Source organism: Lutra lutra, chromosome 10, assembly GCF_902655055.1.
Source record: "Lutra lutra chromosome 10, mLutLut1.2, whole genome shotgun sequence".
NCBI lineage: Eukaryota > Metazoa > Chordata > Mammalia > Carnivora > Mustelidae > Lutra > Lutra lutra.
The window spans coordinates 24783146-24808562 of record NC_062287.1 but is presented as its reverse complement, the minus strand read 5'-3'; the positions used below and the strand labels follow the sequence as shown (position 1 = coordinate 24808562).

At 45.1% G+C, this 25417-nt stretch overlaps 1 protein-coding gene across 1 annotated transcript in view; it reads right to left on the bottom strand.

The window, feature by feature from the left end:
* BARX2 (BARX homeobox 2) overlaps positions 1 to 25417 on the bottom strand; it is a 74513-nt gene that overhangs the window by 9584 nt on the left and 39512 nt on the right. The window contains exons 2-3 of the mRNA XM_047693985.1: positions 5022 to 5322; positions 354 to 438 (exon numbers count right to left, since the gene is read on the bottom strand). Of these exons, the coding sequence (XP_047549941.1) occupies positions 354 to 438; positions 5022 to 5322 (386 nt within the window). The remainder of the gene's footprint in view (positions 1 to 353; positions 439 to 5021; positions 5323 to 25417) is intronic.

Sequence of the window (25417 nt, the reverse complement as noted above, 5' to 3'; positions counted from 1 at the left end):
TCATCATAAACAAAGAGTCCTGACTTCTAATCTTAGCTCCTGGTGGGAGGGGGAAGGAAGTTCTTTGAAAAGGCCAGCAGGTGGGGTGAAAACTAGCAACTGAGAAGCTTGTGAGCTTTCTTTTATTTCCAAGGAAACTATGGAAAAGAATATCCCTCTGGTCAGGAAATCCAGGTCAGGAGGAATGGCTTATCTGACCGTCCCAACGGCCTCCCTCCCAGCCAGCATCATAAAAGGCCTTCCTCTCTCCGACAACCAAACCACCAGTGGTCCCTCCTGTCTTCTTCCCAGCCTTGTGGTAAGAATTTTCCCCATCATGGTGGGCACGCGGTGAGACTCACTCTCTTCCTTACCATTTTCTTCCACTTCATTCTGCGGTTCTGATACCAAGTCTTCACCTGCAGTTGAGTGAGTCCTAGAGATTGGGCCAAGTCCAACCTAGAAGGTGTGAGATGCAAAGGAAGGATAAGGAAGGAGGAAAGGGGCAGAAGGGATGGGGTCCCGCGGACTAGCTCCAGGCACCGCTATCAGAGTGCGGACATCCCCCATTGAAGCAGTTCTTCCCCGAAGAGCTTTACTTTCCTTCCAAGTATCTCATGGATGAAACTCTGGGAACCTGAGAAACGGATGCCTACAACCCAAGGGCACCTGGGGCCATCATCCTGGAAACATCCACTGTCTGCTCTGGAACCGAAAAGGATTTCTCAGCCTTGATTATAAAGTTCTCTTTCTGACCTGACGGAGTCTTTACGTGGATCCCATATAAAATGAGGACGCTGTCCCCAAATCCAAACTGGAAAGGAAAAGTAAAGACCTGTCACCCTTGTCAAAATCCTCATCAACCCAGATGCAGCACAAGCCCCCCTCCTGCAGGGGGGCCTTCCCACCCCCAAGACACCTCCCACAGCTTCTGCCCTCTGGACCTTCCCACCAGTCAGCCATACCTGGGGGCGGGTGGCTCCACATTGTCAAGGGTTCCCTGTTTCCCACAAGTACTTTCTGCCTCCCTGATTCAACAGCAAGGGTCTCTTTTCTGTCTACAGATGTGCCTATCAGGTACTCAGTCCAGACCAAGGGCTCAAAAATACTTTCTGATAGACAGATTCATTCATCGTAGCTGCCCTGAACTGTTAAAATTTGGGTTCCAGAAGAAACATTCAATCTGTAACCCCTCCTGCTTCCCATTCGATTGATAACCATGGTTCTGCATTTCTCTGTAGCCTTCTGTGAATCCCTGAATGTCAAAGCCATTCCTGGGAAGTGTGAGGTTGGGAGCTACTTCCAAAGATCCAGCAACCCTTTCCAGGGAACCGCGGTGGGATCCCAGCCCCTAGCTCAGCCCCCAACAACCCATGCTGTCTTATTTATTCCTTTCTACGATGCTGTGAAGTAGGTATAATTATTCCCATTTTACGGATGAGAGATCTGAAGTTTGGAAAGATTAGAATCTCTCGGTAACCATGGTCAAATCCTGTCTGCTGCCTGTTTTTGTAAATAAAGTTTTTATTGGCATATGGACACCCATTTGTCTGCCTACATCCATGGCTGCTTTCCTGCTCCAGGCTTGGAGGCGAGCAGCTGTGACAGAGACTGAAATGACTTTCTTTCTGGTCCCATACAAGAAAAACTTTGCTGAGCCCTGGGAGATGATCCTAGAGTGAGAGGTACAGCTACAACGTGAACCTACTTACTTCTGGCTTGTCTGCCTCCTCCTGTATGGGGCTCCCCTCCACCCACCATGTTTTTATACAAGTTCAATTTATCCAAGGGAAGCTCCTGCTCAAAGTTGTTGAAGAGAAAATGCAAACAACCCAACTGGAGTATATTAAATGCGAAAGAGAGCCAGGCTTCCGAACTCAATCCTCAAGACTACAACTATGGACCAATGTTGAAAAGAACCCTGGGTCTACTACCTGAGCACCAACAGGAAGGACCCCCTCCTTGAGCCAACATGAGCGGTCTCCCTGTGACTTCTAGAGTGACAACCTGGGCCAAGCACCCTTGCTACAGGGAGCGATGGTCACCACTTTCAAAGTCCAAGGTTTCTGAAGATTACAGTCTGTGGCTCTGAGGTTCCTCCTGTCACACAAACCTTCCCACCCACAAGCCTGAGCCACGGGGATGCCCGAGAACGCGTTCTCGGCCACAACTTTCTTTCCCCAACATCTGACCATGAGCAAGACCAGCGGGTATTGGCAATGAAGGTTCCAGGTGCCGCTTGCTGGCACTGCAGCTGCCCAGCTCCCCTGCTCTGACCAGAGGGCACGATTGCAATCTCCAATAATAAAAACAGTCTTCCTTCCCCCAAAACCTCAGAACCTGTCTCACATCGGCAATTCACATATCTCCGGTTGTCCCAGGGAAAGGGCGACTGGAAGCTAACAGTTTTATTGAAAGTGATTAACAGACCGAAGCTAGTAAATTCCCTGCGCTGAGAGCACGCAGCCCTCCCCACTAATGAAGCATTGCTTCCCAAGCAGCCGTTCATTGGGAAGCAAAACTCCAGGGGGCTGTCCCACAGGCTTCTGGTCTCCCCGGCTCCCACCGCGCCTGGCAGCCCGGTTCACCTGAGGCCATCAGGTGCATGAGTCAATGGCAGGCTCACTTCACGGCTCCGCATTAGCAACTGGTGTTAGCTCACTTGGGAAAAATGCACCCCTGACTCACTCTGGCTACAGAAAGGCACTTCGCTGTCAGCGGCTTTCTCTCATTACCTGCCACCGTTACAAATTCGCACTTCCCTGCGTGTTCGCTTAAATGGGGTCACCCAGGAAACTGGAGAAACAAACAAAAGGGCAGAGGGAGAAAGCTGTGGGAGGAGGCAGTGCCCATGGCCCTGGTCACGTAGGGAGGCGAGGAGCACGGGAGAGGGCGGGCGAAGGCGGCAGCTCCCATGCCAGCCAGATGGTGTCCTTCTCCCCAGGCAAGTGAATCAGTCCTGCGTAGGTCACCTGAGAGGTGCCTGAGCAGGTATCAGGAAGTCCCTTGATGAGGAATGAACAGTTCTGTTAAAACATTCTCTGACTTCCAGAAAATAAGCCTAACATCTTACCCATGCTTGCTGAAGCCCTTTGGGTGTTACTACCACACAAGTCATAACCAATGGCGCCCACCTCCACTGGCTGCCCAGCTCCCTGAGGCCCTCCTTTACCTGCTAGGGCCACCAAAACACCTGATGATAACTGGGCATCCCTTCTGTCACTCCCCACTTCACAGCCGCATCTCCACTGTCTGGCCAAAGCCTCCCCCAGAGGCTCACGTCCCAACAGGACTCCCACTTACCCCACCAAACCCATTTTGTCCCCTGCCTTGCAACTTTGTTCGTGGTATCCCTGTCTATGCGGTGACCCAAACCAGGAGGAACAGGCTTCCCAGATCTCTCTTCCCTTCTTCATGCCGGTGTCAAGCCTGTCCATGCCACCTTCAAAACTGTTCTTCAATCTATTCCCTTTTCTCGGTGCCCACTGTCAACACCTTAATTCAGGTCTTCAGGGACTATCCCTGGGCTTCCTCCCACTCCCCTGCTCCATCGGTTCCATCTCAGATCAGACACTGAGGATGCCACCAGGATGAGGAGTCTAAAAGGTAAATCTGACCACATCCCTCCCCACTCTTAGAGGTTGCCAATGAAAACGAAGTCAGCATTCTTTGGCCAGGCACATGAGCCTTCCCACCTCCGGCCTCCTCTCCTGCCACACTCCCATTTGCACTGTCGGGAACCTACAGTTCCCTCAGCGTGCCCAGCGAGCCGTGCCTCAGTGCCCCTGTGGGCCATTCCCTCTGGGCCATAAGAGTCAAAGCTCTTCTGAAATGTTGCCTCCTCTGAGATGCCTTCCTTAACCCCATCTCACACATACTCTACAATGTCTCTGGGCTCCTCCAGCCCTTGGTAACATACCGGCACCAGGACCGGTGCCTTGGGTCGTGGGTACTTGTTGTCCTGCCCTCCCCTAGCATCTCCTGCACAGCAAGACTCTTTTCTCCTACTTTCTGGATGCACACTCGGACACCATGCCTGGCCCCCAGCAAATGCCCAGCACCCAGCTGATGGGGGCTCAATTAAGTGAATCAGTAGCCAGATGCTCTTTAGTGAGGGATTTGTACACGCCTTTCTCACTTAAATTTGTGTCAAACAGCTACTAACTAGCTTAAGAGATGCATGACAGTTTTCTTCCCTTTCTCTTCCATAGGACTAGGATCAAACCTAATACAGACAAGGAAGTGAGCAAAAGAACAGAAAAAGGACCTGGAATATCCTCCCAGTAAACAGGATCACATATTAGCTCAGCCCTCTCCAGAGCCCCTGAGTGAGTTTGAAAGAATAAGGTAAGAGAGACATTCTTGCATATTCTGCAGTTAAGATACTAAATTAAAGAAAGGAGGTGAGAGATGAAGGTCTTGGAGTAAATCAGGGGTCACAGTCCCCTCACCTGGATTTCAAAAGGGTTTAAAGAAGAAACCCACATCTGGGTCCTGCTCGTCTCTTAGCCAAGTGGTTCTGACTTAATATCCATCAAATCTACCCCAACATCTAGCGGCTCCTGAACCAAATCCGTCCAGGCCTTCCCAGTCAAGGGCCAGGCCCGCAGCCTGAGTCAGCTGGGAATTGCAGGGTGGGGAGAAGCCTGAGAAGGTCCCGGGTCCCCATCCCACAGCTAACCCCACTGCGGCTAAGCCTTCGTGTAAGCGGCTTTAAAAACCAAACCTGTCTGCCAGCTCAGAGCCTGGGCAACCTATTCACTAAACTTGACTTTGATTCTCACACTGGAGTAGTTAAGTTAAATATGGGGATACAGCTGGGGCTTAAGGATGATGAGCACCAGTGGGCTGGGTGCTGTCGAACAGGCTGCGACGTGCACCAAGGGTGAGACTCCTGCCATCGTGTAGAACCTCTCTCTAAAACAGTCCTTGCCCCTCTCTCTAAATGAGTCCCTGTGGCTCTCCATCCCGGCCCGAGAGCAAAAGGTGTCACCCCTTCCCGAAGGCCTTCCCCGTGGACAGTCCCTTCCCCGGGTTCTCACCTGTCCGGAGTGGACAAGTACTTCTGCTTCTGGAACTTCTTCTCCAGGCCCATGAGCTGCAGCTCGGTGAAGATGGTACGGCTCCGGCGGGGCTTCTTCTGCCGCGGCGTGGGCTGCTCCGTCTCCGACTCACTGCTGCCCAGAGCCTCACCCCCTGGGGCCTCGTTGGACGAGGTCTCGGAGGCTGGGTGGCAGGACAAGGCCTGGGCAGCTCCCGGGGGGGCAGGGACCAGGTGGGAGATGACCGCAGGCTGCCGGGTGATCACTGAGAGGAGAGGGTATGCCCGAAGGGAAGCAGGGCCTGGAAGACAAACAGGGCGCCAGGTCATGAAAGGAGCCGGGATGGAAGAGAGCCAGGGCCCCTCAGAGGACCACTGGCCCACGCCCGTCTGCGGGTAGGGCCTCCTGATCATAAGGAGGTAGAATGGAAGAAGGGGAAGAGGACCTAGAACTGCTTGGCGGGGTGGGGGGGCAGCTGAGCATTGCTCAGTCTGGAGTGTGAGAAAATTCAAGTTCCCTGAAGGTAAGAGGAGGTTCCTGCAATTCGTCTGGTTTTGAGCGGGCATGTCCCCGCCTCCTCTCCTTGAAACCCCTAAATTCTGGTTTCAGAGATATGAGTCAATGGTCTGAGCAGATGAAAAGAAAAAGCTCAAAAAGTCATCAGAAAAAGCTACAAACACACAAGGAAGGATACAGAATAGCTCTGTAATATACAAACTGCCTAAAAACCCCCTGGGTCTTTATAAAAATACATAGTTGCAACTATGAATTCCTCCTGAGAGGTCTCTAGACATTGAATCATGACATTTTTCAGAGCTGGAAGGAACCTTAAAGGTGATTTAATTCAACTTCTTCGTTTCAGAGACAAGAATGAGTGAAAGGCTAAGTGACTTGCCCAAGATCACAGAGCCAGGAGCAAGAAAATCCAGCAGTCAAACCACGTTCTTCTGGCTTAACGTCCAGAGGTCTTTTCACATCAGGAATCACAGGGATACACCAATCATTAGAGGGGAGGTGCAAACAGAAACAGATTTTAACTCACATGAAAAAACTCAGATCCATTCTGACCTGCTGCCTCCAGCACTGTGTGAAGGAGGATTGTCAGGCTGGGTGAGGGCTTGGTTGAGGAAAGAGAGCTGGGGTTGACTGCCGACATCTGCTGTGGGCATTTGCAGGGGTGTATGGTGGCATGGAGGCCAGTTATGTGCCACTCCTGCCTTAGGAATTTCTAGGCAGAAGTACCATTCCACCAAGAATCTGTTATGTCTTTAAAGTTCAAGTACAAGAGCTCTTCTTTTTCATTATTCAATAGGATCGTGCTTAAAACGTGATGATCCTTACCCATCTAAGTCATTTTATCTCACTGGGCCTCAGTCTTGCCATCCATATAGCGAGTAAAAGCAGGTAATTTTAAGGAATTCTTCAAACCCTGATATACTGATGCCATAAAAGTGCCTCTCATCCCAAGCCCATCTTGACACCTGATGAAAGATAGAGAAGACTCAGGGGTTGCCGTTTGGGACTCATCCCAGCCCTGGCAGCTCACTACCAGGGCAAAGGCAAGCCTGTGAAGTAACCAACGATCCCACTAGCTTTGGATTAAAACCAACCCAAGTCACAGAAACACCCGGGTGCTACTTGGGCTGTACCTCCCTCCCCTGGGTTGGCATCTGTCTTCATAGTCATGCCTGTGCTTCTGTTTTGGGCCCCAGTCATAGTTATTAAAATAGATAACTTCTCTTGTTCTTTGAGTCCTTCTCATAAGGCCCAGTACAAACCACAGACAAGCAAATAGTAAATCACCAATGGCTATGTCTTTCATTAACTCTCCAGCCAATGCCAACGTTTGAGGTTTTGTGTTGTGGATTCTTTCTCAGGGGGAAAAAAATCATCCAGGAATGAATTACAGCAAGAAAATGAGGAAACCTGGGCCTGTGGTTTTGGATCTCCCAGGACACATTATGAAATATGTCTTCTCGTGAAAACAGTATCTGAAAGTTTCTTTACAGGTACAATATAGTTCTCATCTTGAATCACTTTATTCCTTTAATTCTGACATTTCTTTTTAAAAGGAACTATCTTTACGAAACAGGCTAACCTAGAATCCAGAAGCTTAGGAGCTTACCAGTGTAGGAAGTGGCTGGTTATCTACTGGCCTGTAAGATTTTCAATCACCAGAGTTTAGGCTTTCTCTTTTGTAAGAGAGTAAAACTTTTTTCCCCCAATATTAAAAAATATTTGGGATGTGGGGTAATACCTGGTATTGGCCAGGATATGGGGAAATGAGGCCTCATATATTGTTGGCGAGATTGTAAATCAGTATAATGTTTTAGAAGGACAAATTAAGCAATACCTCTCAAGTACTGATCCAGGTGGTTCTATAATTTGAGACCAATTTTTCCATGTGCACAAAGATTTAAGGACAAGCATATTCACTGCAGCCTTGATTATAATAAGGAAACAGGGAAAACAACCCACATATCAACAGGAAAATGATTAAATAAATTATATATCTATAGTATGAACTACAATGTAAGCACTAAAAAGACCTATATAAATACATAGATTACATGAAAAAATAAACTAAAATGGAAAAAATTCTAAAGTAAACTACTGAGCGAAAATAAAGGTATGGAACAGTTTGCATTCCATTTAAAAAAAACTGGATGTGTGTCTGCATTCATAAATGCATTGTTTTTAAGCCCAGGAAGTTAGTCACCAAGCTATTAACAGTGATTAGTTCCAGAGAAGGTGTGGGAGTGAAGTAGGGTGAAAAGTAGTGTATATGTATGACTCTAATCCTGTATTTAATCCTGCCATAAATGTTTACTGAACATCTACTATGGGCTGTACTCTGTTCTAGAAGTTGGGGATAGAGCTGTGACCCACATCAAGTCCCACCTTCAGGAAGCTTACATTTCAGTCGGGAAGGCAGACAGCAAACAAACAAATATATGATGCCAGGTAGTGGTAAATTCTCTGAAGAAAAACACAGCAGACTGAGAAGATGGGGGAGGGAAAGAGGGGGCAGGTATTTCTGAGAGGGGAGGCAAGGCAAGGCAAGGAACAAATAACAGTTCTAGTAAATGGGTGACTCAGGGGAGAGGAGAACATTGGGAAGGGCACCCCGGGGGCAGAGAACCAGCTCAAGCAAAGCCCTAAAGTGGGAATAGGCTTGTGTTCAAAGAGTAGCAAAAAGGCAGAATGAACCATGTGGGGGCGGGGGGAGGGGGAAATAAATGTTCCAGGAAATAAAAATTTGGAGAAATAGGCCGTAGCCAGATCACATACGGTCTTGAAGGCCAGGGCAAAGATTTTCTTCAGCATTAGCGAGATCTGAGCTGGAGAAGGACATGATGTGCTTTCTGTCCTGAAGAGCCCCATGGCTGCTGTGCAGGGGCCTGACTGCAGCAGTGAGTGTGGAAGCAGAGAAGTAAGCTGGGAGGCAAGGCCGCCTTCTAGACCAGGCACCACTGTGGCAGGAGCCAGACAGGGAGCAGCTGCATAGCGAGAGGGGGGTCCGCTCAGTGTGTTCTTTACAGTGAGGGGTGGAAGAGCCTACAGGATGCTGAGTGTCATGTCCAAGCTACTGAGAGCTGACATCTCAGGTCTGGGTTTCTGGCCTTGGCATATAAAGGAATGACGGTGCCATTTGCTAAGGAAGGAAAGATGGGGCAAAGAAGGGACCAAGATTTCTGTTTTATTTTTTTAAGGATTTTACTTATTTATTTGGAGAGAGAGTTCGAGAGAGCATAAGTAGAGGGAGGGGCAGAGGAAGAGGGAGAAGCAGGCTCCCCGCTGAGCAAGGAGCCCAACATGGGACTTGATTCCAGGACCCTGGGATCGTGACCTGAGCCAAAGGCAGATGCTTGACCAACTGAACCACCCAGGTGCCCCAAGATTTCTGTGTCAGACAAGCTGCTGTTACACGCAGTAGACGTTCTGAAGAGGCAGCTACCCGTACTGGTCTGGAGTTTGGAGAAGAGCTTAGGCTGGAGACACAGCCTTGACTCCTGGGAGCACATGCGGTGCGCAGAACCACATGATTAAACAACATCACCTAGAGAGCTAGTAAAATAAAGAAATAAAGAGATCCAAAGATGAAGCCCTGGGGTATGCCAACATCTGAGGTCATAAAAAGGGAGAGAAGCCCATCAAAAGGACCAAGGAAAGGGAACCGAGAAGCAATAGGAAACCACTATGCCATGTATCCCAATTTCTAGATGATTCTTCTGTAGTACAGCTGACCTTTGAGCAATGGGGGGTTAGGGCACTGACATAGCAGTTGAAAATCCATGTATAAATTCTGACTCTCCATAAATGTAACTGCTAATAGCTTGCCAGTGATCAGGGGCCTTACCGATAAACAGTGAACACATATTTTTTATGTTATTGTATTTCAGTATACTGTATTCTTACAGTGAAGTAAGCTAGAGAAAAATGTTATTAAGAAAACTGTAAGAAAAAGGAAATACATTTGCAGTATTGTACTCTGTTTATTGAAAAAAATCTGTAGCTAAGTGGACCATGCAGTTGAAATTCGTATTATTCAAGGGTCACCTGTATTTAGATTTTACGTTAAGCATGTATTATTTTTTCTAATTCAAAAAAGGAAAAGTTAGACTAAACAAACTTCAGTTTTGTTCTCATTGTTAAGTTTTAGTATACATCCAATTTGTCAAAAAAAGAATTTTCGTGCCCATAAATGGTTAAAATTTCTTCTAAAAGCTGGGCCAAACAAACAAAAACCCTCAACAACCTAGAAATCCCAGCAATGGAGTATAAATTATGTTTGGTTTTATGACACTGCTAGTAAAACAAATATTGTCTGTTCTGAGCAAAGGGGACTCTCTCTCAGCCACCCCTGAGCCAGTGGGTCCAAGGAATTTTCTCCTTTCATGATAGAAGATGTTTGAGTTCTCATGCTAGACAGAATCACATTCTTTTAAAATAAAAACTGTATAATGTGGAGAAATGATGGTCTTTAACAAGTGGTCCTGGAATGACTAGATATCCATATGCAAAAAAAAAAAAAAAAAAAAAAGTAACCTAGAACTCATAACTTACTTTAAAAACTGAAAATGGATCATAGATCCAAGTAAATACAAACTTATAAAACTTTTAGAAGAAAACATAGGAGAACAATCTTTGTGACTTTGGGTTAGGCAGGGAGTTCTTAGCTATGACACCCAAAGAATGTCACAGTAAGGAAAAAGGTCAAAAGCTGGTCTCCATCAAACATAACAACTTTTACTTGGCAAAAGATACTACCAAGAAAACAGAAATATAAGCTACAGACTGGGAGAAAATATTTGCAAATCATACACCTGACAAATGACTTGTATCCAAAATATACTTTAAAAAAAAAAAAAACTTCTCAAAGTTTAGCAATTTAAAAAATCACTCCATAAGAAAATGAACACTTTTTTTTAAAAGATTCTATTTATTTATTTATGTGTCAGAGAGAGAAAGGGAAAGCACAAGCAGGAGGAGCAGCAGGCTCTCCACCAAGCAAGGAGCCCAGTGTGGGACTTGATCCCAGGATCTTGGGATCATGACCTGAGCCAAAGGCAGATGCTGAACTGACCGAGCCACCCAGGCTTCCCTGAACAAAGATTTCGAGCAGATACTTCACCAAAGTGGATACACAGATAGTATATAAGTACATGGAAAGCTGCTTAGCATGATTAGCCATTGAGGAAATGTATATTAAAACTATGACAAAGGGCAACTGGGTGATTCAGTTGGTTAAGCGGCCGGCTCTTGATGTGGGCTCAGGTCATGATCTCAGGGACCTGGGATCAAGCCCCGGTTGGGGCTCCACACTCAGTGTGGAGTCTGTTTGGGATTCTCTCTCTCTCCCTCTGCCCCTCCCCTCACATAAAAGCCTAGGTCCAAATGTTTATAGTGGCACTATTAGTCATTATCAGAAATGAAACAATCCAACAGCCCGCCACTGGGATGGAGGGACAAACTCCAATGGAATCATGGAATACTATTCAGGAATAATAAGGGAAGAAAGTGTTGATACACACAGCATCAAGGATGAATTTCAAATGCATTATGCTAAGTGAAGGAAGCCAGACTCCAAAGCTATAGAAATCCATTTATAAGACATTCTGGAGAAGGCAAAACTCGAGATGGAGAAGACACCTAGAAATCAGTGGCTTCCAGAGATTAAGGGCAGAGGAAGATTTTGACTATAAGGAGGCAATAAAAGACAATTGGGGGTGACAAGGCTGGGTTTTTTTTTTATATTATTATTATTGAAGTGCAGTTGACATACAATGTCACATCAGTTTCAGGTGTACAACAGAGTGACTGGGCGACTTTTCATCTTACACTACGCTCACCACAAGTGTAGCTACCATCCGGTGACGAGGCTGGTTTGTATCTTGACTGTGGCTCTGGGTTAGACAATTTGATGCATTTGTCAGAACTTGCTACTATATACTAAAATAGTGAACTTTTACTGAATATAAGGTAAAAATAAATTTAAAACCCCCAAAGGGTAATTAAGTACTTTGATTGCTATTTTGTTTTGGGGTGGCTTTTTTTTTTTAAAGATTTTATTTATTTATTTGACAGAGAGAGAAAGATCACAAGTCGGCAGAGAGGCAGGCGGGGGTGGGGGAAGCAGGCTCCCTGCTGAGCAGAGAGCCCGATGCGGGGCTCGATCCCAGGACCCTGAGACCATGACCTGAGCTGAAGGCAGAGGCTTAACCCACTGAGCCACCCAGGCACCCCAAGTTTTGGGGTGCTTAAACACATTTGTTTTAAAAATTTGAGCATAGTTGAAACACTGTTACATGAGTTTCAGGCATACCACATGGTGATTCAAAATACATTATGCTAGCTTGTAGTGTTGTCACCGTGCAATGCTATGACAGTTCCATGGACTGTATTCCCTATGCTGTGCCCTTTATTCCCATGACCTATTCCTTCCATAAGTAGAAGCCTGTACCTCCCACACTCTCCCCTCTGGCAACCAAAGGTTTGTTCTCTATTTATAGATCTGATTCTGTAATTTGTTTGTTTGCACATTTGCTTTAAGGTTTTTCTTTCTTTCTTTTTTTTTCTTTTTGGTTCAACATATAAGTGCAACTACATGGTATTTGTCTTTCTCATTCTGACTTATTTCACTTAGCGTAATACCTTCTAGATCCATCTATGCTATCTCGAATGGCAAGATCCCACTCTTTTTTTTTTTAAAGATATTTATTTATTTATTTGATAGACAGAGATCACAAGTAGGCAGAGAGGCAGGCAGAGAGAGAGGGGAGGAAGCAGGCTCCCCACTGAGCAGAGAGCCCAATACGGGGCTCGATCCCAGAACCCTGGGATCATGACCTGAGCCGAAGGCAGAGGCTTTAACCCACTGAGCCACCCAGGCGCCCCAATCCCACTCTTTTTTAAGGCTGAGTAATACTCCATTGCAAGTGTGTCTGTCTGTCTGCATCTGTGTATATATATGTCACATCTTCTTTCAACAGGAAATGCTAGAATCAAAAAGACATGAAATAACAAGTGGTGGCAAGGATGTGGGAAAAGGGAACCCTCGTGCACTACTGCTGGAGGTGTCAACCCATACAGCCACTGTGGAAAACAGGATGGAGGGTCCCCCCAAAAATTAAAAATAGAACTACCCAGATACGACCCAATAATTCCATTACCAGGCATTTACCCAAAGAAAATGAAAATGCTCTTTCATTTTTATTATAAAAGTAACACAATCTGTTATAAAAGAAATTTAAAACAATTTGTAACTATATAAAGTCAAAGTCTCCTCTCACCACCGTCAACCCTAGGCCTTAGAGCTAAACTTCCATCACTATCCCCATGTATTAGCAGAAACGTACAGATGCTCCAAATCTAATCTCTTGAGACCTGTATTTCCCAAGTGTTCATTTGGGGAAGTATCAATGCGTCACCTTTTTCCTCTAAAGGGGTAGCCAACAATGTCAACACCACCTACTGACCAGTCTAGTGACTTCAAATGCTACCTTTAAGATTCACTAAGTTCCCAAAGAAATGAGACTGGGAAGTTTTGTTCATTCTGGGAATTCTGGGAGTCTGCTAGGGGCTTCTAGTCACCAGAGTTCTGAGACTCTCCTGCTCTCTAGAAAAGCAGCACTACCGTTCCCCCAAGGGCTGCCTTCTGGGGAGGTGATCACCCACTGCTACATGAAGGTAGTGGGTGTGAGGGGACGATGGGAGACGGGGAGACAAGGGTTAGGAAATCAGAGAAAGGGGTACATTTCTAGAGACTGCTGTGAGTCTGCAACTTTGGGGAGAGGAGTGGCTATTAGAGAAGATTTCTGAAAACCATTTAGGGTGTATACTGTATATAATCCATGAATATACCCTTTCAGAAGATCTAAAGAACTTCAAGCTCCAGGCTTCTGTGACCAGATTTTTATTGTCTTTGAATATGATTCTGGACATACACTGGGTCATATGGGGCCCTAAAAATAATTAGGTTATATGATGTACTGGATTCTTCTAACCTACTGAACTAATATACAGGCTGACCACTCCACTTTAATTATTGTGGTTTTTAAAGGGAGTTTTGTTATCTGGGAGAACAAGTCCCCTTCTCTATTCTTTTTTACAGAATTTTCTTGGCTATTGTCATTACTTTATTTTTCCAGCTGAATTTTAGCACCAACTTGTTAGTCTCGAAAAAACCAAATCCCACTAAAGTTTTGGTTCAAATTACCTAACCTTATAGATCAATTCACGGAAAACTGTTCTTTTGAGGATCCTACCTTCTGGTAGGTTGGAATCAATTGCTGTTATTTAAAAATGGCTTTGGAGGAACACTCATGCACCACTGATGGGAATGCAAATTAGCACAGCCATTGTAAAAGTAGTATGGAGGCTCTTCCAAAAATTAAAAATAGAAATACCATATGATCTAGTAATTCTACTATTAGGTATAAAATATCAATTCAAAAAGATACATACCACCCTATATTTACTGTAGCATTATTTAAAACAGCCAACATATGGAAGCAACCTAAGTGTCAATCAATAAATGAGAGGATAAGGAAGATGTGGGCTATATAAATACATATACATGATGGAATATTATGCAGCCATTAAAAAGGATGAGATCATGCTTTTTGAGACAACACAGATGAACCTAGAGAGGATTATGTTAAATGAAATAAATCGGACTGAGAAAAAAAAAAAACCCACACGACTACATTCATGAGTAAAATCTAAAAAAAAAAATTAATTAAAAGCAGAATCAGACCTAGAAATAGAACAAACCAAGGGTGGCCATAGGGGTGGGGGATTGGGGAATGGACAGAATGGGTGCAGGAGAGTGGGAGGTAGAGGCTTCTAGTTATGGAATGAATAAGTCATGGGATCAAAGGCACAGCAAGGGGAAGAGAGTCAATGATACCGTAATAACTATGTATGGGGACAGAGGGTGGTTCTCCTTGTGGTGAATACAGTATAATGTGCAACCTTGTCAAATCACAATGTTGTACACCTGAAACTAACATAACATTGTGTGTTGACCACATTCAGACAACAGATAAATGGCTTTTGGACATTGACGCAATTTGGTTCTGATGCTTAAACCCAGCAAAAAACCTTCATCAAAAACAAAGCAAACAAGGGCACCTGGCGGGCTCAATCAGTAGAGCACATGAATCTTGATCTCGGGGTGATGAATTCAAGCCCCATGTTGGGCGTAGAGCTTACCTAAAGAAGAAAAACACAAAGTTCTAAGGAATGACAGTGATCTAAGGCACTGTCCTTTACAGAAACCTATAGTTGCCAGCATCCTGACCTGACCTCTGAGGCAAGTTCAAGGACAAAGCTGCATTTTACTTGCTGGCTGGGAGCACCGCGTGATGTTGGAGGTGCACACAGGATGGCTGGGATGAGCATACATGTTTGGGGTTTTCAGGAGGACCTCCCTTGTTAGTAAGTATAGGACTGCAGTGGAGCAATGTGTTGAGTTGTGCGTCCTTGGAAGGAAGGAGCTTGGCCTGCAGAAGTCAGGGTAGGAAATGTGCATGCTTTGGAGCACTGAGTCTCCCAAAAGGCAAACCCACGGGGAGCAGAAAAGTGAGATAAAATGCATTTCAGCCAGCTGTTTGGCATCTTTTCTTGTTTTATTATATGACCCAATTCCCAACAAAACAACACCAGCCCCGAGCTTTAATGTCTCAAAGCACTGGCAACTCCCATTTCATATTCCCCCAAAAGTACTATGTGATTGTCCAGCCACATTTTTATATTTTGGCTTAAAACCCAATGTAGGTTTTTAAAATAGTAGGGAAAAGCTTGCAATTAACACATTTGTTAGGGGGCACTGCGGTCGCTGAGAAGGCGGACGGTGTATAGTGCTGTGTATTAAGTAGGTCTTTCCCTTTCCCTGAGAATCATCACTATGTGAAAATGTTGACTGAAGACAGCTGCCCTGCTCGGCTAGATCATTTACATACACTTGTGAAATTCAAGCACGGTATCTGCCACCGAGGAATGACTGCCCTAAACCAAGGACATTGTTTAAACAAACACATTTTTTAATTGACAAACAGAGAGTAAACATAACCACAATAAATGCGTTTTCTAATCATTGTTTTCCTTCAACCAGTCCCCCTCACCAATGCTTTGCTGCAGGACGGATATCACATTAACTGTGTGTATTGTGTACCTACAAGTGGTTCCCTGCCATGTGACTAGCTGTTTTGAGAATCGGGTTTTGGATTCGAAAATCTGAGCACATCAGCAGTCGGTGTGCCCTGGGACAACCCAGGGTGTGTGGGATGATACAGAACATTCGGCAGGCTCAACAGAACGTTTTCCGGCTATGCTGATTCTGGAAACTGTAACCTTGTGCATGTGACTGTGTCTGGGCCAAGGAGAGGCACAGTCCAGGCACATCTCCTCTGTATAAATCCTCCTTTGTGGCAGAAGCCTGTCCCTTCCAACTACAGCTTGACTTGAACTTCAGGGCCGAATCCCTGAAGAACAGTGTCTGTTCCTATGCATCTCCTATGGGCTTCTCTTCCATTCTTCCAACATACCCAGTCCCCAAATTGACTCTCCACATTCACATTTCCTGTGGACACGGGCGAGGGCCAAAGGTCTGAGTGGATAAGAATCTCTAAGCTGCTTGCTTGACTGATTTATGTTCCAGGAATGTGTGACCTATATATCCGCTGAGAGCTTCAAAGGGTCGAACACAACACATACAAAGACACGGAGCAGAAGTACTCAGATAACCTAGCAGACTCCATGGGACGACTGGGTGGTTTTAGCTGAGTTTCCTGGGAAAAATCGTAAAATCACCCATGCCCCAGAGATTCCCATAGGCTCACATTCCTGCCACTTGGCTGGTAATCTGGAGTAGGGGAAAGAAAAGGCTCTCTACCATTGACTCGTGGAGCTATCTCAAACAGGTCACCAACACTTTCCTCGTTTCAATTTCCTCTTCCATGAAGCGGGGCTAGTAAGTGTTCGCCCCTGAAGATTTCTGTGAGGATGAAGTGCGTTACCATTTGTGGAATGCCCAGTGGGTTTTCGTTGCTGTTCCCTCCCTTTCCTTTCCTGCCTTCACTGGAGTTGCCTGATGCTCTCTGAGTAAGCCAAAGGAAAGCAGATAACATTTTCTTAGGGAGAAAGCAGAATGTACCTGCATGTACTCAGGAATTAGGCACATGGGTCTCCTTATCCTCTGGGCCTTCATATGCAAAGCAAGACCACCCCATCAGAGTCCACCAGTTTCTCCTCACCACATGGTCGGGGGGGGGGGGGGCAGAGGTCTTCAAATGCCCTTACAGCTGTGTAGTGAGACTGACAGCAGCAAGGGGTCTAAAGGAAATTGGTGGGAAGGCTGACCTGGTGGGACATGGAACATCCCCTAAAATTATCAAGACTCTAGAAATCATGTGCAGGTTTTGCAGACCTGTAAAAAAAGAAACTTCGTAGAAACACTTAAGAGGCCCAAAGCTCAGCTCTTCCCAAGGGGAAGAAGGATGGAGGCAAAGATGGCTGCAGCTGAGACAGACCAGAGTCCATTTCTGACAACTGTGGAGAAAGGAGATGCGGGGGTTAGAATTCATTTGCCCTGTCTAATGCTGAAAGAGGGAGGAGGTGAGCCGAGGGTAAGTGGTCAGCAGAGAGGACGATTCGGTCACCGTGTCTAGATGGATAATCTGTAAGCATGAGACAGAAGGGGAAGAGGAATGAAAGCAATCATAAAGATGCTCCAAGGGGCCTTTTAACTTTGGCACACGCCAAGTTTCTAGAATGGTTTCACACAACTAATGAAAAGAGAAAATGTTTAAAGAGGCCAACTCAAAAGCTGACGAAAATGCCTTAGCCAGGGGCGCCTGGGTGGCTCCGTGGGTTAAAGCCTCTGCCTTCAGGTCATGATCCCAGGGTCCTGGAATTGAGCCCCACATCTGGCTCTCTGCTCTGCGGGGAACCTGTTTCCTCCTCTCTCTCTCTCTCTCTCTCTCTGCCTGCCTCTCTGCCTACTTGTGATCTCTGTCTGTCAAATAAATAAATAAAATCTTTTTAAAAAATGTCTTAGCCATTAACTACTTCACTAAAAAGGGGGGGCATTTTGATGGGTTATGTGTAAATGAATTAAAAACACACAGAATAAACCTATTCCAAAATCCACACAAGACTATCATACTGTCAACTCTGGAATAAGCATCAGCTAAATAAAAACTTAAGAAGGTTCACAACGGTTGAAAAGTAAAGGAGGTAGGGAGAACACATTTGGGGGGAGTATTTAGAAAATCGTAGGAAGTTCAAAAAATAAGCAGAGGACACTGGAGCAAGGCTGGTAGGCTGACGACATGGCACCATCTTTCCAGATTCTTGAGCTTTGCACAGAGACAAGCTCAGTCTTCTCACAGTCAGCCTGCAATGTCGTCAAAGCTGCAGCCGCCCACAGGAACACTAGGCTACACCAAGAGCTTGAGGAAATCAATAAAGCCAGTTGGGGCAGAAAGGTTTAGGGACCTTCCCCTCCTACCTAGAATGTTGAACTACCCAAAGTGGTCACCATCCACCCTCCACCTTTGCCACTCCCTGGCTCCTGCTGCCAAAGAACATACGGAGATGGTACTGTCTCTCTCCTCCCCGCCATTCTGTTTTCTACAGACGCCCACACCTGCTTTCATCCACACCTCATAACCACTCACTGACGGAAAGCTTCCCAGAGCAGCTGTTGCTCAGCACAAAGACTGAATTAATCACTCCTACCTTCATGAGCCCACACCATTGTGTTTGTGTCCTTATTCACCCTTAACTCAATTCAGACCTTGGAGTTAATTTGTTTACTCCTCTACTTCTCACGAAAATGCAAACTTCTTTAGGACAAGAGCGGGAAGTACATCTTCCTGGTGTTAACTCAGTGTCCTTACTTGAGCTGATTTTTACCTGGAACCAGAAGATCGGGGCCGGAGATGTGCTTCTGCCGCCTTGGGGATCTATGGCCTCAGGTCAAACCAGATTCCCAAGTTTCTGTTTTCTCTCCTACAAAATGGCAATACGATACGTCTCCACAGCTTGCTGAAGGTTCACATGAGATAATGAGCAGGAAAAAAAAATTTCCAACAATGAAGAACGATACCAAAGGAGGCACTGATTTTTTTTTCCCCCCAATGCTCAAAAGGAACTCATCTTCCATATTTTGGAGTTGCCTCTATTCATTGGAAGTCACAACACCGCTCTCTTGGGTTAACCTAATCCCCCCTCTGCTTCATATCTTGTGCTTTGCCATTTCTAGTTAAGGTACTGGTGTCCTACGGGTGCAGTCTACACAAAGCTGACCAAGAGGAGTCCTCTGATTCACCGTCACTGTCATCAGTGAACTTGACCCACAGCGACGCAGCTCTATGCCAATTGCTAGAGACAGGAAGACAAACCATTCCTCATCTCTGCCCTCAAGAAACTAATTACTTATTGGGAAAATGAGACATTAAAATTTAAAAAACCAAACAAACAGGAAAACAAAAAAGAATGTGGCAATGCTGGGCACCATAAGAACCCTTGGAATTCAGGACAGATGGCTGGATTCTAGAGAGTACAGGGCCCTGGAGCAAAAAGAGGAGCTGGGTTGTGGGGAGAAAGGAGGGAATGGATGCCAGAGCCACTGTCAAGGAAAAACCAATGGGATCTGGAAAACCATGAGGCTGGGGTAGAGGTAGGTGCAGACACAGGCAAGGCACAGGGAGACTCAAAGACTCGAGTGGTCTGTGACGGAAATGTGGCACCCTTGCCAGGTGAGAATGTCCAGGTAGAAAAGACAAGGCTTACAGAGGCTTATTTGTTTGTGGTGACAATTAGATACCCAAGTGATGATACCTAACAGGCGGGGACGGTAACAGATGGTTCTGCCCAGAAACACTCGGAGATGGATATGGAGATTGTCCCGAGAACCAGAGTTGAAGGGCTGAAAGTCAAATCCATCTCCTAGAAAGAAAATACTTACAAACAACAGAGGATCAAGGATACAACTTGGGGTACGACTTGTTGACGGGCCTGGAAAAGGAAAAAGCAACAACGAGCAAGACACACTTGCCTAAGGAGGAAGTAGCACAAGGGGAACGAGTACAGGCTCAATGAAAATGGCCAGAGAATGACAAACTTCTAGTAAGTTTACTCACTCAGAAATCTTCTGCCTTAAGTTCTGAAACTTTCCCCCCTTCTCTGCTACGTCCAGACCGATCTTCATAGTATCTTCATTGTATCTCTACCAGGCAAGCTGGGAAAATGTGCCTCATGCCTCATGCCAGGGCACTGGGCAAAGTTTCTAGAAAAAACCACAGGAGGTTACTTTTCTGCAAATGGCCCCGTGGGTCCATAGGCAAGCTCCTGATTACCCAGAAGGAAAATCATTTGCCAAACTTAGAACCTATTTCATGCCAAAATGTAATTTTCCAAATTCAAGTTCATTTCCTCCTTCTCCCTGTGCATTCTAATCCTGATTTAAATGTATTCTCTCTAGCTTGTCTTTGGTTGCAAAGAATAGAAACAAAGTGGGATAAAAGAGAATAAAATTCAATTTAATTTAACAAATTATGGAATACCTCGCGTAGACACTGTGCCAAGAACTGGGGATAAAACAGTACGCAAGACAGACCAGGTCCTTGCCCAGCTTATGTTCTGGACAGATGGCAGACACTTAAGAAAGCAGTAATTCAGGGTGCTATAAAGAGCATTCAGCAAGAGGATTTAACCAAATATAGGTGGTCAGGATGCCCCCACAAGAGTGTCATTTAAATGGAGACATGAAGGATGAGATTAGTGGAGATTCCATAGGGGGAAAAAAGAAACAGGTAAAAGTATACAAATTTGCCAAATACGGACTGTAAAAAAAAAAATTAAGAAAAATAAGAAACCCAGGATGGAATGGCACTTGGGCCTTACCAGAGAACACCCAAAGAGCTTCTAAGGTGGAAGCTGGGTCTGCTGAGTGGGGCCAGTGGGAAGAGTTCTCTGCTGGAACACAAAGGCAAGTTGCTAGACCGGAGTGCTCTCAAACACACCAGGGTCCGGTAAGGCCCCCCAGGTATAGGCAGGGATTGGAAGATTTCCCTTTGCCATAACGATCGGCAACATACGGGCATTTTCTACGAGCCGCCTCAATGTCACGCACTCATATCGTTTCTGCGTAATCCCCTTGTTTTCTGATGGAACGTGCCTCCTTAAAGGTTATACAGTGAATGAGCTCGGGGAACACAGAACCACGTGGCAGAAAGGGCTCAAACTCTGGGGAGATGCACCCCTTGAAAGAAAGGAGGAAAGAGCAGCTCCGTGTTCGGCAGAAGGGTCTTGCTGGATGGAATGGACGAGTTCTTCTCCTTTTCTCTTCTACGCAAGCCAGTAAGATCAAGTGGCAGACAAACAGCAGTCAGACAATTTTACAGCAGGAATATCAGTATGTACTCATGCTTGAGTCTTGCTCTTGTAGGTATTAAAAGGCAAGAGCAACGAAGGATCATTGTAGGAGTAATGGTAATAAGATTCTACAAAACAGTGAATGTGAATCATGGGGACCATGGTTACCCAACTGACCGACCAGGACCAAGGATAGTTGCTCCCTACAGCAAGAAGGCTTTCCCGAACTTCCCTGCGCGGAGCCAAACCTTGTCGGTTAAGATGCAGCTCTCCTCTCAACAGTGCCAACATTAAGCTTATGGGGGTCGCCTTTAGTCCATGATGAGATCTTCATTGGAATCTTCCTCATCTGTACCCGGGGGAGTTAGAGGGTTTTAAGGTCCCTTTTGGTACCGAGATGCAATGATTTTATGAGCAATCATCACACTCAGAGCCAATGTGTCTCTCTTCCATTTCTCAACCCGACTGTATAGTCTTTGCCTTAGATTTCTATTTCCCATGCTGTACCTCCCGTGCTTTGCCAGGACATCAAACGAATACATATTACCTGAATGAAGCAAGTGTGCTGAGAACAAGAGTGTTACTGCATGCAGGTAAACTTCTCCAGCATGACTACGTTTCTGTTCACAAGGAAGTGATGAATTGTGTACTCATCCGATATCTCCACAAGTGATCCAGATCATAACTACTCAAGGCCAAAGACTATCTTTGCATTCAATCTAACCGTGTACAGTTAAGACTTTGAGGCTATGTGATTTATAGCTAATGACACAGTGAGTAACACAACACAGACATTACTTTTTCTAGCCCGGCCTTTGATGTATGAGGCAGATGGTATTTGACAAACGGACACAGAAAGTCGATGTCTGAACTAGGACCAGAGCTCAAACCCCTAGAGGGAAGCACAAAGGTTCTGTTTATGTCGCGTATTGCCTTTCTAGGTGGGAATGACCAAAATGCTGAGTAGTGGCTGGCCCGACATTTCTTTTCTTCCTTAGTGTGGTGTGTGGTTTTTTTTTTTAATCATTAACTGATTCTGCAACCCAGTGTTACAAACACTGTGATTTTAATAATGAGAGGCCATGGTGAATACCACTTTGGAAGTTTCTGGGCCTTTGCAATTTCCTTTCATACACTGCCCCTCCCCCACCCCCAGCTATACTGAAGCATAATTGAGAAATAAAAATTATATATACATATAAAGTATACAACGTGATGATTTGATATAGGTACACATTGTGAAATGATTATCACAATCAACTTAATTAACATAGCCATCAGCTCACATAATTGCCTTTTTTGTGTGTGGCAAGAACACACTTGGCAAATTTCAAGGATATGATACATTATTATTAACTATGGTCACCGCCTGCTGTGTTTTAGGTCTCCAGAACATATCTGTCCCATAAATGGATGTTTGTCCTCTCTGACCAACAATTTCCCAATTTCTCCAACCACCAGCTCTCTGTAACTCTTTTCTTCTCTGTTTCTAGAAGTTTCTAGACTGCACACATGAGTGAGACCATGTAGTATTTCTCTTTCTATGTCTTATTTCACTCCACATAATGTCCTCCAGGTTCATCTATGTTGTCACAGATGGCACGATTTTTTTCAGGCTGAATAATACTCTATTATATGTATACTCTACATTTTCTTTATCCATTCATCTGCCAATGGACACTTGGGTTGTTTCCATGTCATGGCTAGTGTGAATAATGGTGCAATAAACATAATAATGCAGAAATCTCTTTGCAAAAATGATTTTATTTCCTCTGGAAGTAAACCCAGAAGTGGGACTGCTGGATTCTATGGTAGTCCTATTTTTCATTTCTTGAGGTACCCTCTGTACTGTTTTCCACAGTGGCTGTAATCATGTGGCCCATTTTTAAGTTTCCTTGGTTTAAGTGTTTTAGAGATGAACAGCTAACAATCTGATATGTCACAAACCATTGAAAGACTTCTGCTTAGAAATTTCTCCTAAATCAGGCAAATACACATTTAGGAAGAGTGGAGGAATGCAAGGGCAGACCTCTGATTTATGTATTACAACTTGATGGCCTACAACATTGGCATTGATTTGCTCACTTAAAAAAAATGATAATAATAATTCACCCTGTGTTAAGGACTGTAGGAAGGGTCAATCTCTAAAAGAAGAGAGGCTCCCTCAACAAAACACCGCATTAGTCTCATGCCTCTTAAATTCTACCCATATCCAAAGGCAATGGGCAGACAGAGGGGACAAAAGAGGGAAAGCTTATCGAGCACAATCCTGGGCTAGATTCTGTGCTAGATTCTAAGTCTGAGCAAAAATTACCAGTGATGTGGGCACATATCTGGAATCTGAACAGGTATCTGTCTGATTCATGGCATGCTCTTTTAATTATACCACACTACCTTCCAGAATTCTAAAATACAATTTACCAGGGAACTTCCCTTCTGATATTTCTAGTGTTCCAGGTAATCAGTGTACGTGCATGCATAGCTAAAGCCTTCTGCTTCTTCCAGGGGTTGCTTATGAGTTATGCACTGGTGTTGGCTCATATTGCCTGAGCAGAGTCCATCCTTATCTCAAGGCCTCCATAATTTTCATGACGTGGTGCCCAACTCTCAAAAGATAAAAGCAGGCAAGGAGATATTTTGAATTCTTCTTAAATCACATTAATTCTTTCCCAGTAGGAAGCAACATGTTTCAATGTATAAAATTTAAATCTACAGAAATATAGACACCAAAAAAAGTATATTCCCACATACAGAAAAACCAGTGAAGTTCACAGACTTCTGCAAGATAAAGGGGTTCCTATTTGGAGACACTCTGCTTGGAGGAAAGATGGCACCACAGTTTTAGCCCAGGCCAGAAAAGAGAACAAACAGTCGTGTTTCCTGGGGAGCAGCCTGGGTTGAAACAACATAGGACATTCTGAAATCCATCTGACACAGAAATAATGGCCCTATTACCGAGACTTAAGAAGTGAGCCAACCCATACACATGGGCGAAGAATTCAGATCTATAGCCAGATGCCCAGGTACTTTCTCATTTTCCATGAGCCTTTTCCCCAATGATCCTGTGAGAGGTAGAGAGGCATTTTTTATAGAACTTGCAACCATTTTTCACAGAGATATGTATCAATATTGCTTTGGGTTTCCCTTAATTACTCAAATACATTTCCCCTCTGCTAATAACAAGTTAGCAAATGCTGGAGAAAACTAAGGGGAAAAACAAATGCTCCCTTTCTTCATTAGATTCTGAGCTCAGGATTAAAGGCTCGGGCACCTGGGTGGCTCAGTGGGTAAGCCTTTGCCTTCGGCTCAGGTCATGATCCCAGGGTCCTGGGATCGAGCCCCATATCGGGCTCTCTGCTCAGCAGGGAGCCTGCTTCCTCCTCTCTCTCTGCCTGCCTCTCTGCCTACTTGTGATCTCTGTCTGCCAAATAAATAAATAAAATCTTTTTTTAAAAAAAGGATTATAGGCTCAAAAATGGTCATTCTGTCAACAGAAAAAAAATAAGGTCAATAAACTGCAGTGTAGAATTGTGCCAAGATTTACGTCAAAGGGATGGATTTTTAAAATAAGTACATGTTGTTAAATTTTAGGATGTCTTGGGTCAACTGAATAAGATGGATGTTAGGACAAGGTTTTGAAATGTAATCAGAAATGTTAATGCCATGGTCAGCATATTTCACTTTCTAGGTACTGTTCTCAGCTGAAAGGGGCAATATAAACGTGAGCTATACTTATCTTATGACAGGGACTTCTGGGCTAGCACAGTCTTTCCTAGAATATCTCCCTTCTTGTTGTCAACACTACAGAACCCACTTCCCACGCCAAGTATAACCACCAATGCAGATATGACTTGGTTCTGCCACAGGCCCTGGTCCCCCTCACACCTGTGATGTGTATTCCTCTCCACTCTTCAGATGCAGCACAATAAAGAGGATTTTTGACAAGAGCAACTCACAGGCCCCCAAATGTGCCCTGCCAGCTTGTGCTCCTTGAATTGGGCCATGACTGTCTTCCCTGACCCAACTCCACCAGCTCTCCGTCCAGCTGTCCATTCGGGCCAGACCCTGCCTTCCCTCTGTCATCACACAGCTGACAGCAAGAGATGAGAGCTATTCTGGGGCCAGTGCCTTCCCTGCCCTGGGGGATGGGGCAGAGAGTGAGTCGGAACACCGGGGTGTTCCTCTCTGATCCAGCTATGTCCACATACAACCCCACCACTCGGAGAAGGACTGGCAGAAGGCAGAAGTGCCACATACAAATATAACCATTGGACAGACAGACTCCCAGGACACTCTAAAAGTCTCCAAAAGTAGCCTCAGGCAGCAATCAAATTATACCATACCAACATCTGAATAGAAACCAGCCATTTGCAGAGGAGAGGAAGAAACCATAGTTGATCTTTTACATTTTTAGGTCTATAATGAAGTTATGCGAGTCAGGTTCAGGTCGTCGCTTTTTTTTATGCAGTAATTAAATGCAAACTAGTGGTGACAACTTGTTAACCCACTCA